Source organism: Elephantulus edwardii, unplaced genomic scaffold (genome assembly GCF_000299155.1).
Source record: "Elephantulus edwardii isolate Elephantulus edwardi_28Jun2011 unplaced genomic scaffold, EleEdw1.0 scaffold00116, whole genome shotgun sequence".
NCBI classification, from domain to species: Eukaryota; Metazoa; Chordata; class Mammalia; order Macroscelidea; family Macroscelididae; genus Elephantulus; species Elephantulus edwardii.
Window position 1 is genome coordinate 2,540,152 of NW_006399866.1, and position 13,849 is coordinate 2,554,000.

General features: G+C 50.1%; 2 protein-coding genes across 2 annotated transcripts; one reads left to right on the forward strand and one right to left on the reverse strand.

Moving 5' to 3' along the window:
* The first annotated feature begins 2,924 nt into the window (after positions 1-2,924).
* Positions 2,925-8,559, forward strand: ASB6 (ankyrin repeat and SOCS box containing 6). Its single transcript, XM_006892603.1, has 6 exons — positions 2,925-3,037; positions 5,777-5,958; positions 6,908-7,014; positions 7,109-7,217; positions 7,649-7,735; positions 7,850-8,559. Exons 1-6 carry the CDS (start codon positions 2,925-2,927, stop codon positions 8,557-8,559), a joined length of 1,308 nt encoding a protein of 435 aa, XP_006892665.1.
* Positions 8,560-10,092: 1,533 nt separating this feature from the next.
* NTMT1 (N-terminal Xaa-Pro-Lys N-methyltransferase 1) lies at positions 10,093-13,352 on the reverse strand. The gene is made up of 3 exons (XM_006892467.1): positions 13,169-13,352; positions 11,944-12,196; positions 10,093-10,487 (listed from the first exon to the last, which is right to left on the reverse strand). The coding sequence occupies exons 1-3, from the start codon at positions 13,328-13,330 to the stop codon at positions 10,231-10,233; spliced, it is 672 nt and encodes a 223-aa protein (XP_006892529.1). The 5' UTR covers positions 13,331-13,352; the 3' UTR covers positions 10,093-10,230.
* Between the last annotated feature and the right edge of the window lie 497 nt (positions 13,353-13,849).

Consider the following 13,849-nt stretch of genomic DNA (forward strand, 5'->3'; position numbering starts at 1 on the left):
AACTGCTGTCCTTTTGATTAGCAGGCTGATATCTTACACACAATACCACCCGGGCTCCATAAATGTACTTTTTACTCTTGCGGTTATCATAATTTCCATGTCTCCCTTCCTTACCGATGACGGAGCCCATAAAGGGATACCAAGGAGCTGTCCACAGGGTCCAAGCTTAAAGTGAGAGCTTAAAGTGCCTTCAAGTGAGAAAACCGAGGCCCAGATATGGAGAGTACCATATTCAGGGCCATCCTTGGAGTGTGGGTAGAACTCAGGTCTTCACATACTGCTCTGCTGCGGATGCTATTCTTGCCTGGACTCCATTCTCAACAAGCCTCCTCCAAGCACTCACTGTGTGTCCTCAGAACCTTGGACTCCTCAGCATCTCTAAATCAAATGAGAAAATAGCTGTAACATCTCTGGGCTGTCTACAGATCATTGCCCTATTCAGATCCTTGGGATCAGTTTAGGGGTAGCAGTTTCAAGGTGTTACAGATGCAGCTTTAAAGCACTAGGTGGGCAATCCCACCCCCATCTCCACCTCACACAGTAATGCCTGGGGATACTGAGGCACAGTACACTGTGCAGGAGCCCAGTATGATTTCACAAGACAAGCCAGTGTTCACTTTGGCAGCACATATACTTAAATTGGAACGATACAGAGATTAGCATGGTCACTGCGCAAGGATGACACACAAATCTGAGAAGCGTTTAAAAAAAAATAAAATAAAGACAAGCCCAAGTTGCAATTTCTGTGTGAGCAGAACTCACTTGTTAAACCTAAGAAAATAACTGGAAAGAGACAAAGCAGAGTGTGCTGAGAGCTGTGGCCTTGCAGCCCAGAGAGGGAAACCCAAGTCTAATAGGGCTCAAACCCAGCTATCTGTTCCCCACCTCTCATCGCTGTAATGAGAGGAGGTGGAATTTTGAGGGTCTGAAGGGAGTGTGGGTAACTGTACAACTTTGAGAACGTAATAACGAGGACCAGCAATAATACAACTTCTATACACTTCTATACACTTGACCCTGCTTCTCTGCCCATTGCTGCTGTTATGTGCTGTAGAGTTGCAAACGACTCGTAGCCAACCCTCTAGAGGACTGCTAGATACTATACATTTCACAGGAGGAGATTGCCCATCTTCGCCCCAACCCCAGCTTGCAGACTTGAACTTCGAGTTACCAAGTGGAACTACTTAACACGAGGTCACCAGTACTCTATCTAGTCTGCTCATTGTTGTTGTTATGTGCTATTGAATCCCTTGTGACACAAAGTGACCCTATGCACAACAGCTCTGAAACCTGCTCTATCTTCAGCCAACCTCATTGTCTCTGGCACACCTACCCCCATTACACCAGTCACTGTGTCAATCCATCTCATCCAGAATCTTCTCTTGCACTGTCCCTCCACCCTTCCAAGCATGATGCCCAAAGTATGTAAGATGAAGCTTCAAAATCATTGCCTTCAAGGAGCAGCCTTGTTTCACTCTCTCCAGGATAAAACTGTTTGTTTTCTTAGCAGTCCATGGTGTATTTAATACTCTTCTCCAGCCCTATAGTTCAATGGCATTTATTCTTCTTCTATCATCTTTAGTCATTGTTCAGCTCTCTCATGCATAGCAAGTAATTGCAAAGACCATGGCCTGGATCAGGCTCACCTTAGTTTTTAGACTGACATCATTACTCTTTAATACTCTGGAAAACTCCCCGACAGCAAATTTTCCCAATTCATCTTTTGATTTTCTTGCTGCTGGTACCAAGAGTGTTGATTGTGAAGCCAAGCAGGCTGAAGCTGTTAACAATCTCATTCTCTTCTCTGACTATCATGATGATGATTCTGCCCATTACTGAGTGTTTAACCATAAGATACACCAGTTAACCTTTAAATGTGCCTGTGAACAGTTTTTCTGAGCCTAACAACTCTGGCAAGGGCAGGCCTCGAAGAGGCATTCAACCGGGACTTCAACCCAGCATGGTCATGGACATTAAGACTGTGATGTGAGTTTTGGGACAGAAACCCTTCTTCCTAACTAACTTTCCAGAATTTTAAGAAGTCAGGGCTTGGCTGGGGACTGAGTGTGTAGTGGCTCAAATACAATAACGAGGGCCCCAGAACAGTGGCTCCAAGCTGTCATTCCTTCCTTTCACATCCTGCTTCAACCTGCGCTAACAGAGATCTTGATCCAGGATCGTAATTTATTCCCATTTTACAAAATAAATAAAAGTTCAGAAGGTAGAAAATGGCAGGAGCGAGTAGGCATCCTAGGCCAGGGACTCCCAAGGATAGTGAATAAGTAACCTTCAGGGCCGCCGGCGGATGGAGGGGAGCAAGAGAGGGTGGTCGTCATTGCAGTCAACGTGCCCGCCGGGCAGTGCTGTGGCCGGAGGCCTGCTGGAGGTGGGGGAGAACATAGAACTAGGCCAAGCCGCAGTCAGGCATTGTCGATCCGAGCTCCACTGAGCTGGGGGCACTTGGGGCTCAGTCACCCTCCACCTCAACCCTAGACAGCTGGGCAGCGCCTACGCCTGGGCGCGCAACGGGCGGAGCTCGGACGGCGCCCAGCGGCCGCGGGCGGAATCGCAGGGCAGGGTCAGGACAGGAGGAGACGGGTCCCCCTCGGGTCTGGTTTGAGTGCGCAGCCTCCGCGTTTCTTCCACTTTAGCAGTCCACCGAGGGCTGTCCCGGGGTTGCGCTCCAAGCACGTCTCGGTTCTCCGTTCCACAGGGGGCGCTGTCGGCGCCTAACTCCTTGCCTAGCCGGAAGCGTGAAGATCACTTCCGGCTCGGTGTAGGGAACTAGGCTGTGGCTCAGACTCGGTGTGGGTTGTGGGGGAGTAGCTTAGGCCGAGCGAAGCCAGCGCCCGCTGGAACACGGTCCGTTGGGGTCTCCGCCTCCCCAGCATCCGCGGCTCCTGCAGCGCCTGGGGGCCGCTGTGATGCCGTTCCTGCACGGCTTCCGGAGAATCACCTTCGAGTACCAGCCGCTGGTGGACGCGATTCTGGGCTCCCTGACAGCCCAGAACCCCGAGCGGCAGGAACCCCTGAACGGGTAACTCCCTTCGTTCTTGCAAGCGAGCCGGGACCGTTGGGAATGCGCTGCTTTTCTCAGTAATTGCCGTTACTAGTTTGGTGGAGCCGGAAGATGGTAATTGGGTACCTTCCCGCGCGAGCCCCTTGGCCTTGACCCATGTCCTGCTGCTTGAGGGTGGTGCCTACTCCCACCCGGCGCTGGTGAAGGCTAGAGGAGGGCCGAAGGGTGAGGAAGGCTTCAGCCCTCGCTGTGCCCTCCGCTCCGAGTGCAGGCTCCGCAGGAGCCTCCACACCCAGCAACGATACGTATATGACATTTTTGCAGCTGACTTTGCATTTTATATACACAAGAGCAGAGCTGCATGTTCTTTTAGGAGAAAGGCATTAGGACTTGGGTCTTTGGGGCAGTCTATAAACGCTGCGCATTGTACTATTAAGAGCTAGGGGTACATCAGTAAACTAAACAAAACCTACTCCCTTAAGGTGCTTACTTTTCAAAAAAAGAGAGACTGGCGACAATCCTAAGTAAATTTCGTAGTGTGTCAGATGTATTGGAGTTGACAGCAGAGGAAACGGGATGATCGCAGGCGCGTTTGTTTGTGTGTGTGTGTGTATGTGTGTATGTATGTGTATTCGGGCGGGGATCATTTGCAATTTTAACCACAATGGTTCTGATGAGTCACTCCAGGGCCTTTGATGGAAATGCAGGCTTTGTTATTATCACTGTGTCAGCTCTGTAGAGGCTTGCTGTGAAAACGCGGTGCAAGGTATTTCCTTGACTGTCAGCTATCTGGGTGAACTAGAGCAGCAAGGGAGCTGGATGGTCTTTTCGGTATCCCCAGAGATCTTGCAGAAACTGTTCCCAGAATGTGAGTTGTGTATCTACAGGGTTCTAGGCACTCTCCAGGGCTGGCATGAGTGCATGGGGTGAGATGGAATATCTTCCAGACTTATAGCTGACCCCCCAGCAGGTTTTGCACAGTAGGAGATTATCCATCTTTCTGCTGCTAAGCCATCGGTGAATCTGAACCACCAGAGAGGTACAGCCTTTCGATTAGCATCACAGCTTCCTACAGATTGCCTGCTTCAAGCTTTGAACCAATGAATTGAAGGGATGTCGACAGGAACATGTAAGGGTTGCATCTTTTCTTCATACCTATATAATCTGTATACTGAGCAAATGATATGAGTAGCTGACCTATGTGAAGAAGAAGGTGACCTAAGGATTGGAGGTAGACCTCATCAACAGGCACGCTATGCAGGTGACACAACTTTGCTTGCAGAAAGTAAAGGTAACTTGAAGTATTTGCTGTAGAATAGAAAAGACTACAGCCTTCATTATGGGTCATATCTCAGCATCAAGAAAAAACCTCCTCACCACTGGACCAATAGGCAATCGTGATAGATGGAGAAAAGATAAAAGGCAACAGTTTCACTTTACTCATCTTGACAATTGACACCCATATTAGCAGCAGCCAAAAAATCCAAAGACATGTTGCATTGGGAAAATCTACTGCAAGGACCTCACCAGAGTGCTACAGAGCAACAATGTCAGTTTAAAGACTAAGATGCATCTGATCCAAGCTGTGGTATTTTCAGTTGCCTCCTATGCATCTGAAAGCTAGACAGTGAATAGGATGATAGGAGAATTGATCCCTTTGAATTGTGTTGGTGCAGAGTATGGAAAATACCATGAATTGCCAAAAGATCAAGCAAATCTGTCTTGAAGAAACTGCAACCAGAGTGCTTCTTAAGAGGCAAGGATGGAGAAACTTCACCTCACATACTCAGGACCTATTTTCCTTGGAGAGACACATTATTATGCTGGGAAAGGTAGAAGGTTAGCAAAAGAAAGGAAGACTGTCAGTGAGATGAATTGACAGAATGACTACCGCAGGATTGAGCAGGGACAGAGATCATGAAGATGGTGCTGGATGGGGCAGGGTTCAGGCCTGTTGTTCATAGACTTAATAGCAACAGATAGGTGAGGCCAGAAGGGACAAGGAGAACGCTGATGGAGAAGGCCAGCATCACCATGAGGAAGTGGCAGCAGATTGGATGAGCCTGGTACGTCAGAGCTGTGTGCAACAGCAGAGCCTCAGCAGTTCCTGCTAGCTAGCGTTGGTCAGGAAGGTGGGGGGGGGGGAGCGGTGCTTGCAGGTGGTGAGGTGATAGAGATAGTGGGTTGCTGCTGCGACGTGAAGGACTGTGTGCGTACAACCTTCAGAAGACAGAGGCCAGTGTTTCTTTGTGAGAGAAGGAAGGACTGCTGCTCCCTTTGCCACAGGAGCTGCTCTGGCTGGTCTCATGCCTTCTGCTGCCCAGAAGAGTCACAGCCTTTGAGTGAGTAGAGCTTTTTGAGGAGGGACTATCAGGATCTGGTTCTGCCTTCTGACATCATGGCCTCCCTTCAGCCCTAATGAACCCATATGGGAATGTTTGTACCCAGACCAGGAATCAAATTCTCTGAACAAGCTTAGGACCATTTTGGAAGATTAGAGAGCGATTCAGTCCTTTATCAACAAGCGCAAGGACTCTACTCCAATTTGAAAGGTCCACTGTGGCCCTCTCTTGACCGTCAACCTAAAGAATGAGACTTTCTGCCCTACAGAGCCTGGGTCCCCACTTTTTGTGGGTGATGACAGCATGAGGGTAAATGGCCACTGGCCAGGTGATGGGACTCTCTGCCACAGAGCACCTGTGCCAGCTGGTTCTATGACTGTTTTCCCTTACACCTGCTCTGCTTCTCCTGCCTCAGGCCCAGTCATGTTGCCAGCGAGGAGAGCAAAATCCTTGTTCTCACTGAGCTGCTGGAAAAGCAGGCACACTCCCCATTTTACCAAGAAGGTGTGAGCAATGCCCTGCTGAAGATGGCTGAGCTGGGACTGGCATGGGCAGCGGATGTTCTTCTACAGAATGGGGCCAACCTCAACTTTGAAGGTCAGCTGGTACCTAGAGGGGCTGGGAGTGGGCATTGACAGGGTACGGCCCTGCCCTGGGTGAGTGCCCATGCTATAGGACCTGCTTTTACTCTTCTCAGGAGCTACCTCTCATTTTTTTTCATTAAGGAAGGTCAATTGAGTGGCCTTACGCCTTGCCAGCTGTCAAATGGGTCTTATCACATCTGTCCCCAAAGCAATTTTGTTGTTCTTTCTACCGCATGATTGATTTAGCAGATTTCCCCTAACTCCCAGGTAAATCCGTTTCCATTAATGTAAGAGTGTGGCTGCTGGCACTGTGCCCAGAGCTAAGGAAAGGTCATTTTCTGCTACTTTGAGCTCTCTTGCATTTTTTCCAAGCTGTAGTGAGAGGAGAAAACCGAGATGCCACATTGGGCATGATCCCAGCAGGATTGTATTTGTGTGTAGCTTTTAAGTGTGGCAGTAACTGTGGAACCTCCCTCTTCTGCTTTCACCCAGAACAGGGCTGGTCCAGAGACAGGGGTCTCTGTGCTGCCCTGGTGCATCGGGTAGACCTTGCTTGGGCTCCAAGAGGGTCACAGAGCTAAGGAAGGCGGCCTCCTTCAAAATCACACCTTTGATAATTGGCCATTACTACAAGGTTTAAGGAACTGAGTGGCCAAAGGACTCCCATTTCATGCCCCCCCCCCGCCCCCTAGCAAGGTTGTTCTAGTGAGAAGAGCCCTTTTTATGTCTTTATTTTATAGAAGAGGAAACTTAAGTTCAAACAGGTTAAGTCACATGCCTACTAGAATTTCCCAGAACCTGAAGTGACCCTAGTGTCTAGTGAGGACAACTCTGTCCTGACCCATCCTGTGGACAGGAGCTTGGGCCTATGGCTTTTGGGTGTAGTGCTGGGGATAGCCTCAAGGCTCAGTCCAGGAACCCTTCAGAGCTCTCCTGTCCATGAGCTGTGTCTGCATCCTCAGATCCTGTCACTTACTACACTGCCCTGCACATTGCCGTCCTGAAAAACCAGCCTGACATGGTAGAGCTGTTGGTGCGCCACGGGGCAGACATTAACCGAAGGGATCGGGTAAGCAGCCAGATTGCGCCTGCCGTGTGTGGGGAGGGCCTGTCTCAAGCAGTGTCAGGTCCCCAGACCAACCTGGGTTGTGCTCTCGGCTCAGGTTCACGAGAGCAGTCCCCTGGACCTGGCCAGTGAAGAGCCAGAGCGCCTGCCCTGCCTGCAGCGCCTCCTGGAGCTCGGAGCAGACGTCAATGCTGCAGACAAGCACGGTGGGTTCCTGTGAGAAGCTGGGCAGCCCAGGGTGGGCAGGCTGGATGCTGGCGGGCCTGTCCAGCATGGTGGGATTTGCCAACTTTCCCGAGTTCCAGAGTTGGGAGTTTTAGAAGAACAGTGTCCACGCTGGCCCCTCAAATCTCAGTAGGTGGAGAGGTGGTGTGTTGTGCATTCACCCAACCTTGTGAAGAAAAGGGAGACCCAGCCCAGGTCTCAGATCGTCATCTCGTGGCCCTTCTACTTCATTTTGTGCAGGTGGAAAGAAAATGGTCTGAATCCATCACGTTCAGGTTGGCTGAGAGGTCAAGCCTCTTCAGTTCCTTTTCTGGTCTTCTAGGTACCCATGTTTCAGCCTCCACCTTGAGGTGGTCACAGCCCAGCTTCTGGCTTCCCACTCGTCCTTATTCTCCTTCCCTCCCCCCCCCAGGAAAGACTGCCTTGCTCCATGCTCTGGCCAGCAGTGATGGGGTGCAGATCCACAACACTGAGAACATCCGGCTCCTGCTCGAAGGAGGTGAGGCTTGACCCTCCAGAGGGATCCCCAGCCTTGGCCTTTTGCACAGCACCTACCTAGTTCATTTGGAGGTGTTTAAGGCTTTCCCACCTTCTTGTTTCCTAATGGTTCTAGGAGCAGATGTCAAGGCAACCACCAAAGACGGGGACACTGTATTCACCTACATCATCTTCCTGCTTGGTGAAACAGTGGGAGGTGACAAAGAAGAAGCGGAGTCAATCAATCGCTTCTGCTTCCAAGTGACACAGTTGCTGCTGGCCCACGGGGCAGACCCCAGCGAGTGCCCTGCTCATGAATCCCTCACCCATATCTGCCTCAAGAGCTTTAAACTCCACTTCCCCCTCCTGCGCTTCCTGCTGGAGTCCGGAGCTGCTTACAACTGCTCCCTCCATGGGGCGTCCTGCTGGTCTGGCTTCCATATCATCTTTGAGAGGCTCTGTTCCCACGCAGGCTACCCCAAAGACGACAGCCACGTTTCTGAAGATGAGGGCCACCTCACTGAAGATGAGAGTCACATGGACCTCCTGCACAAAGCTGAGGCTGTCCTAGATCTCATGGTGACTAACTCCCAGAAACTCCAGCTGCCTGAAAACTTTGATATTCACCCTGTGGGCAGCCTGGCAGGAAAGATCCAGGCCCTGCATTGTTCCTTGCGGCAGCTGGAGAGCTACCCTCCACCCCTCAAACACCTGTGTCGTGTTTACATCCGGCTCTACCTTCAGCCGTGGCCTGTGGATGTGAAGGTCAAAGCCCTGCCTCTGCCTGACAGGCTCAAGTGGTATCTCCTTAGCGAGCACAGTGGCACCCTTCAAGATGGCATCTGACAACTCCCAGGCAACCCTATAGCTTTCAGACCCCTAGACTGAAGGGAACAGTGGTCCAGACAGCTGACATCAGCCTACTGATGGATTTAAATACCTGTGATCACCTTAGTGGAGAGGTCTTTGATCCCAGGAAGCTTTGGTTCTGCCTGTCTGATGAGGAGGTTGGAGAAATCTGGTTTTTAAAAAGTATAGAGTGAGCCAGGTAGAGCCCAGCAACTGGGATCATCTCAGGGCTAGGAGGTAGGGTTCTGTCTTCCAGGGAGACTACTCCCCTTACTTATGGCAGCACCTCCAAGTCTATCCACAGTGGAGAAGGGGAGCTGGGTCTAGATTTGGGAAAACCATATTCCATAATTGGAGGGAAACCCAGGGCAATTAGAGCAGCACTAAGCAAGGACACTCCTGAGATACAGGAGACTCCTGCAGATAAAGCTGCAGCTGGGGCAGGTACTATCGGGGGTGATCCCACCCACACTGAGGCCTCAGGCCACTTCCCTCACCTCTTCCGATTTTGCTCTATATACAAGTGCTTTTTGTGAGCTGGGACAGAAAACACAAAAACCACCGGGGGCTCTTCTGGGTGCTGTAAGGTGAGCTGACCCCTGCCAGCTTCTGCAGCTCTGGGGTGAGGGCACCTGCAGCCTTACACATTAACTCAAACCAGAGCTGTGCTCTGAAAGCAGCTCTGCTGTGCCAAACCCAGGATTGGGGGTGTGCCTTCTGCCAGGAGGCAACTGGGTGCATGTCCAGGGCAGCCCCTCCAGGTGTCTTTGTGAGGGACTCACCTGATGGCACAAGCCATCAGACTTCAAGCTGAACCTTCCATACTTGTTTCAAAGTCACATTTGTCTTTGTGAATTAGGCAAAACTGTCTTTTGAGAATAAGCTAAGGCAACTATAAATTAAACTGATGTGACTTGGCCTTAAAGTTCCTTGCATAAAATTCTATTCTGTCCCTTCTCCCCTCCCAATTTAGGATAAATGATCCCATAGCAGCCAGTAAGAAGAGGTGGTAGGCATGAGAACTGGGGCAGGGAGTTCCAGGCAGAGCAATACTGTTGTCCAAGTTCAGAAAACACCACTCCAGCCCGTCACAGTACAGGGATTCACCCTTTTATTGATGGAGAAGGCCTGCCAAGGGTGGGCCTTTCCTTCAGGCTACTGTGATCATCAGTTCTTTATGGACTGCAGGGCCCTGTCACCAGTCAGGTGTTGGAAGTGTGAATGAGGGTTCTCCCACCCAAGAATGTGCAGGTACCCACCACATGTTCCACTGCCTGGCTTAATTCTCTCAAGGAGCCCACACCTCTCCTCCCGAGACAAAGACCACAGTTTCCAAGTCACAATAATTCATTATTCCCTTCTTTAGGCAGCCAGACTTGTGCTTGAGAGACCAAATGGTGTTAGCCAGGAGGCAGAGGAGTCTGGCTTTGTGATGTGATCACTGTATCCAATTTAGAACATCTCGCCTTTCAAGGTAGACAAAATCAACCAGTGGGTCCCATTTTGCCTTCATAAAAAGAGTCTGTATAATGAGTAGGTAGCAGACAGTATATTTAGTGCCCTTTCAACACCCTTGAACCATCAACATGGAGCCTTGGGCTCACAATTGCCAGCTCCCTTCCCACCCCCACACTGGTCCCTCTGTTTCTCCTGCAAATTAGCCAGGGCTCATCTGAGGGCAAAGCTGTAGACGTGGTAAATTTCGTCAGGGAGGTTTTCCTGCCTCTCCTCGGCAAGGAGATTGAGGCCTGCACTGCGGATGATCCTGCGGACCACTTCGAGGTCCCGGCACACGCTGCTGTCCACATCATCCAGGATAACACCCTCTTGGGCCATGTTGTCTTTGATGACGACGATGCCATTGGGACGAAGGCCCTGCTTGCAGCGCCGCAGGAACTCAGCCAGGTGCTGATCGGTCAGGTGGCCTGAGGGAGGGAGAGGTCCTGGTTACTAGAGAAGTGAGGCAACCAAGTGATCTCGTGGAAGTACGCGCCAGTGAGCATGCTAGTCACTACCTGTAAGTACTTCATCTGTGGCTGGCATTCTGTTATGTGCTGAAGGACCTGACTCTCACCGCAGCACTGAGGAGCTTTATTGTTGTTATGTGCTGTCGAGTCGTTTGCGACTCATAGTGACCCTATGTACAACAGCCCTAAACCCTGCTCTATCCTGCGCCAATCGCATTGCCTCTGACACATCCATCCCGATTACCCCAGTCACTTAATCAATCCACCTCATGGAGGGTCTTTCCCTCCTGTGCTGTCCCTCTCCAAAGACCTGTCTCTCCTTGTAACATGTCCAAAGTATGTCAGACGAAGCCCCAGAATCCTTGCCTCCAAGGAGTAGCCTGGTTTAACCCTCTCTAGGATGAATCTTTGTTTTCTTGGCAGTCCATGGTACATTCAATACTGTTCTCCAGCACCAAAGCTCAAAGGCGTCAATTCTCCTTCTGTGCTCCCTAGTCATTGTCCAGCTCTCTGATGCATAACAAGTGATTGCAAAGACCATGGCCTGTATCAGGCACACCTTCGACTCCAAAGAGACACTGTTGCTCTTGAGTACTTTAGAGAGGTCCCTAACAACAGACTTTCCCATTAGATTCCATTTTATGTGAGGAAACAAGCTGAGAAGTAACCTACCCAAGGGCACAAGGGAATGAGGCTAAGATCAAACCACACCCTACCCTTGACCTACACACTGGGTCACACATCTGAGTGTACCTGGCCTCAGGCTCTGGCATCGTAGGGGATTCCAAACAGATTGCATTCCCTACATTCAAGGACCACAAGATACTGGCCCAGAGTGTTCCCAGCCAAGTCATGCTGCCAGCCTTGAGGGTGTGACTGCTGGCACAGTGGCCTGCTGCCAGATGCTGCTAAGACAAGCAGATCTCTCACCGCTGTCAAACTGGAATTGACTCATTAGTTTGAGGCTCTAACTCACACTGGAGGAGATTCCCCATCTTTCTCCTACAGAGCTACTGATGGGTCTGAACCATCAGAGGCATGGCCTTTAGGTCGGCAGCAGAACCCCCTTTGGACAGTCACCAAAGAAGGCAGATTGAGGACAGGATATAAAAGCAGGCTTGCTCACTAGGACGTGAACAGCTAACATTTAAGTTATTTTTTAAAAAAACTCATCTATACTCATTTTCACCTATGAATGTACTAACTGACCATTTATCTTTTTAACAAAAACTGCCCCCAAATCTACTGCAGTGGGTGCTGATTTCAAACAAAACGCTGAAGGAGATTCTGAGGCGACTCCAAGTCTTGAGAACAGTCCTGAGGAGACAGGAAGAGTCCTTGGCAGCCAGGGCCCTGTGGGGGATCCCAGGGGCAGGGGACATACAGAAGGCACACAAGGAAGCAGAACGCTCACCTATCACCCACTGGATCCAGATGACGTCGTAAGAGTTGGGCTCTGGACTGAAGTCTTGAAGACCACAACAAAAGTAGTTCCTCACCCGCTTGCCCTCTTCACCTAGGTAGGTCTTTGCTTTAACCAGAAAATCCTCCGTCACATCAACCATATCCACCACTTTGAACAATGGCAAGAGCAGCCGCTTGGTGATCCTTCCAATGCCAGCTCCACAGTCCAGGGCATAGGAATTTCCCGTCTTGTTTGGGCCTTCCTAAAAAGCACAGGAAGGTTTAATCTGTAAAGAAGGGTAGGAGTGCTAGAGACTCTATCATTGCAAAGAAGCAGTTCTCTGTTAGCCCCGAGATTCTGATCAGGGCTCAGTATACACACTATTAGCCAGGGCTGGTGATGGGAGCACACCACGGGCAGCACAGGGCATTTTTCTTTACCTGGGCATAATAAAGTGAAAGCTGGCATCCATTTAAAGGTGAGTGTGTGTGTGTAATAATCTCTCCTGTTACATACCTTTGGAAATGACTCATAGCTGACCCTCCGCTGGATTTTTAGAGGCTGTAAATAGCATGGGAAGAGACTGCCCATATGTCTACCAAAGGAGCAGATAGTGAATTTAAAACACCTACTTTTGGGCTGCCAGCACAACTCCTTATGCCCTAAGCCAAAATAGCTTCCCTCTTTAGAAGACATTAAAATGACAGCAAAGGGTGGAGGGAGAAGCTAAATAGTGAGAATGAATGGAGATGGGGAAAAAAAATAAGAGAACAGGAGTTCAACAACTTTTGGAAGATGTACCATGGCTGGAGGGCCACTGGATTGAGTAGGGAAACAAGTAGTCTCCAGGATTTGTCAGCAAAGGGGAGAGGGGAGCAAGACCAGAGGAGGCTCTAGCCAGAGAGATCCCAGCACGGAGACAGTAGGGAGTGTGGAGGTGAAAAACAGTGGGCTAAAACCAGAGTAGTAGGAATCTGCATGCAGAATGGCCAATGCCCACAAACACAGCCAAAGAGTCAAAGTAAACAGTCCTCTACATTTCACACTAGGACTCTTCAACCAACAGACACCTTCTGGCAACCTTTAACTCTACAGCCCAGAAATGTCACCCCTACACACAGGCCTTGGTGTTTAAAACAGGTAACTGAAGACCCTGTGGTGCTATGTGTGGCACCCTGTGCGGACTGACAGAGCCACAGCCTCTCCTCCTGGAGAGCACACCAGACCTGCCTACCCTCAAAAACCTCTGCAGGAACTTCCGGGAGCTGTTGATGTCGATGCTGGAGATGTGGCCATACCCCCCGAGCATGCCGTCCACTGTGGGTGGGATTTCTTTCCAGTAGGTCTTGGCCTTTGAGTAGAACTGTTTCTCATCTTCTATCACCTCACTGGTCATGTTGTCACTAATCACGCTTCTTCTCAAGTGCTCAGTAATTGCCCCTCCTGTGCAAGAAAAAGAGGAGAAAATCAGTCAAGTGGCAGAAAGGCTCCCTTGAGTTGAGGGCCTGTCTCAGCCCATGCGCAGCTAGTCAGACAACCAGCCTGGTGTAGATGACCAGTCAGTTATCTCAAATCTGCTCCTATGCACTGGAAGATTACCTTCAGTCTCTTGTATGTAAGTCATTCTGTAAAACTGCCTTCATATTAAAGCAGGACACTAACAGTACTGCCTTCCAGTTCTTCAGGACACCTGACTCAATGGTCTCTGACTCTAAGGGATCAATTATCCCAATCTACACTGTGAAGAGAGGACAGCAAAGCAAGGAACTCATTCCAGCTGCTCCTGGGAGGGGCGTGGGGCATCCCCATGTCCTCCTTTCTCCTCTCAGTTACAAGCAGAGAAACAAGCTCACTGTGGAGACCATCCTTTTACCAACAGTAACTTTGCCAGGTACTGTGGACCAGGGATATAGCT

Excerpts from the sequence above, each read along its gene's own strand:
- ASB6 (XM_006892603.1), top strand. The coding sequence starts at position 2,925 with ATGCCGTTCCTGCACGGCTTCCGGAGAATCACCTTCGAGTACCAGCCG. Across the intron at positions 7,015-7,108 it reads ACATTAACCGAAGGGATCGG|GTTCACGAGAGCAGTCCCCT; the intron begins GTAAGCAGCCAG and ends CTCTCGGCTCAG. Across the intron at positions 7,736-7,849 it reads CCGGCTCCTGCTCGAAGGAG|GAGCAGATGTCAAGGCAACC; the intron begins GTGAGGCTTGAC and ends TAATGGTTCTAG.
- NTMT1 (XM_006892467.1), bottom strand. The coding sequence starts at position 13,330 with ATGACCAGTGAGGTGATAGAAGATGAGAAACAGTTCTACTCAAAGGCC. Across the intron at positions 12,197-13,168 it reads TCCTGCAGAGGTTTTTGAGG|GAAGGCCCAAACAAGACGGG; the intron begins GTAGGCAGGTCT and ends TGTGCTTTTTAG. Across the intron at positions 10,488-11,943 it reads CTGGATCCAGTGGGTGATAG|GCCACCTGACCGATCAGCAC; the intron begins GTGAGCGTTCTG and ends TCCCTCCCTCAG.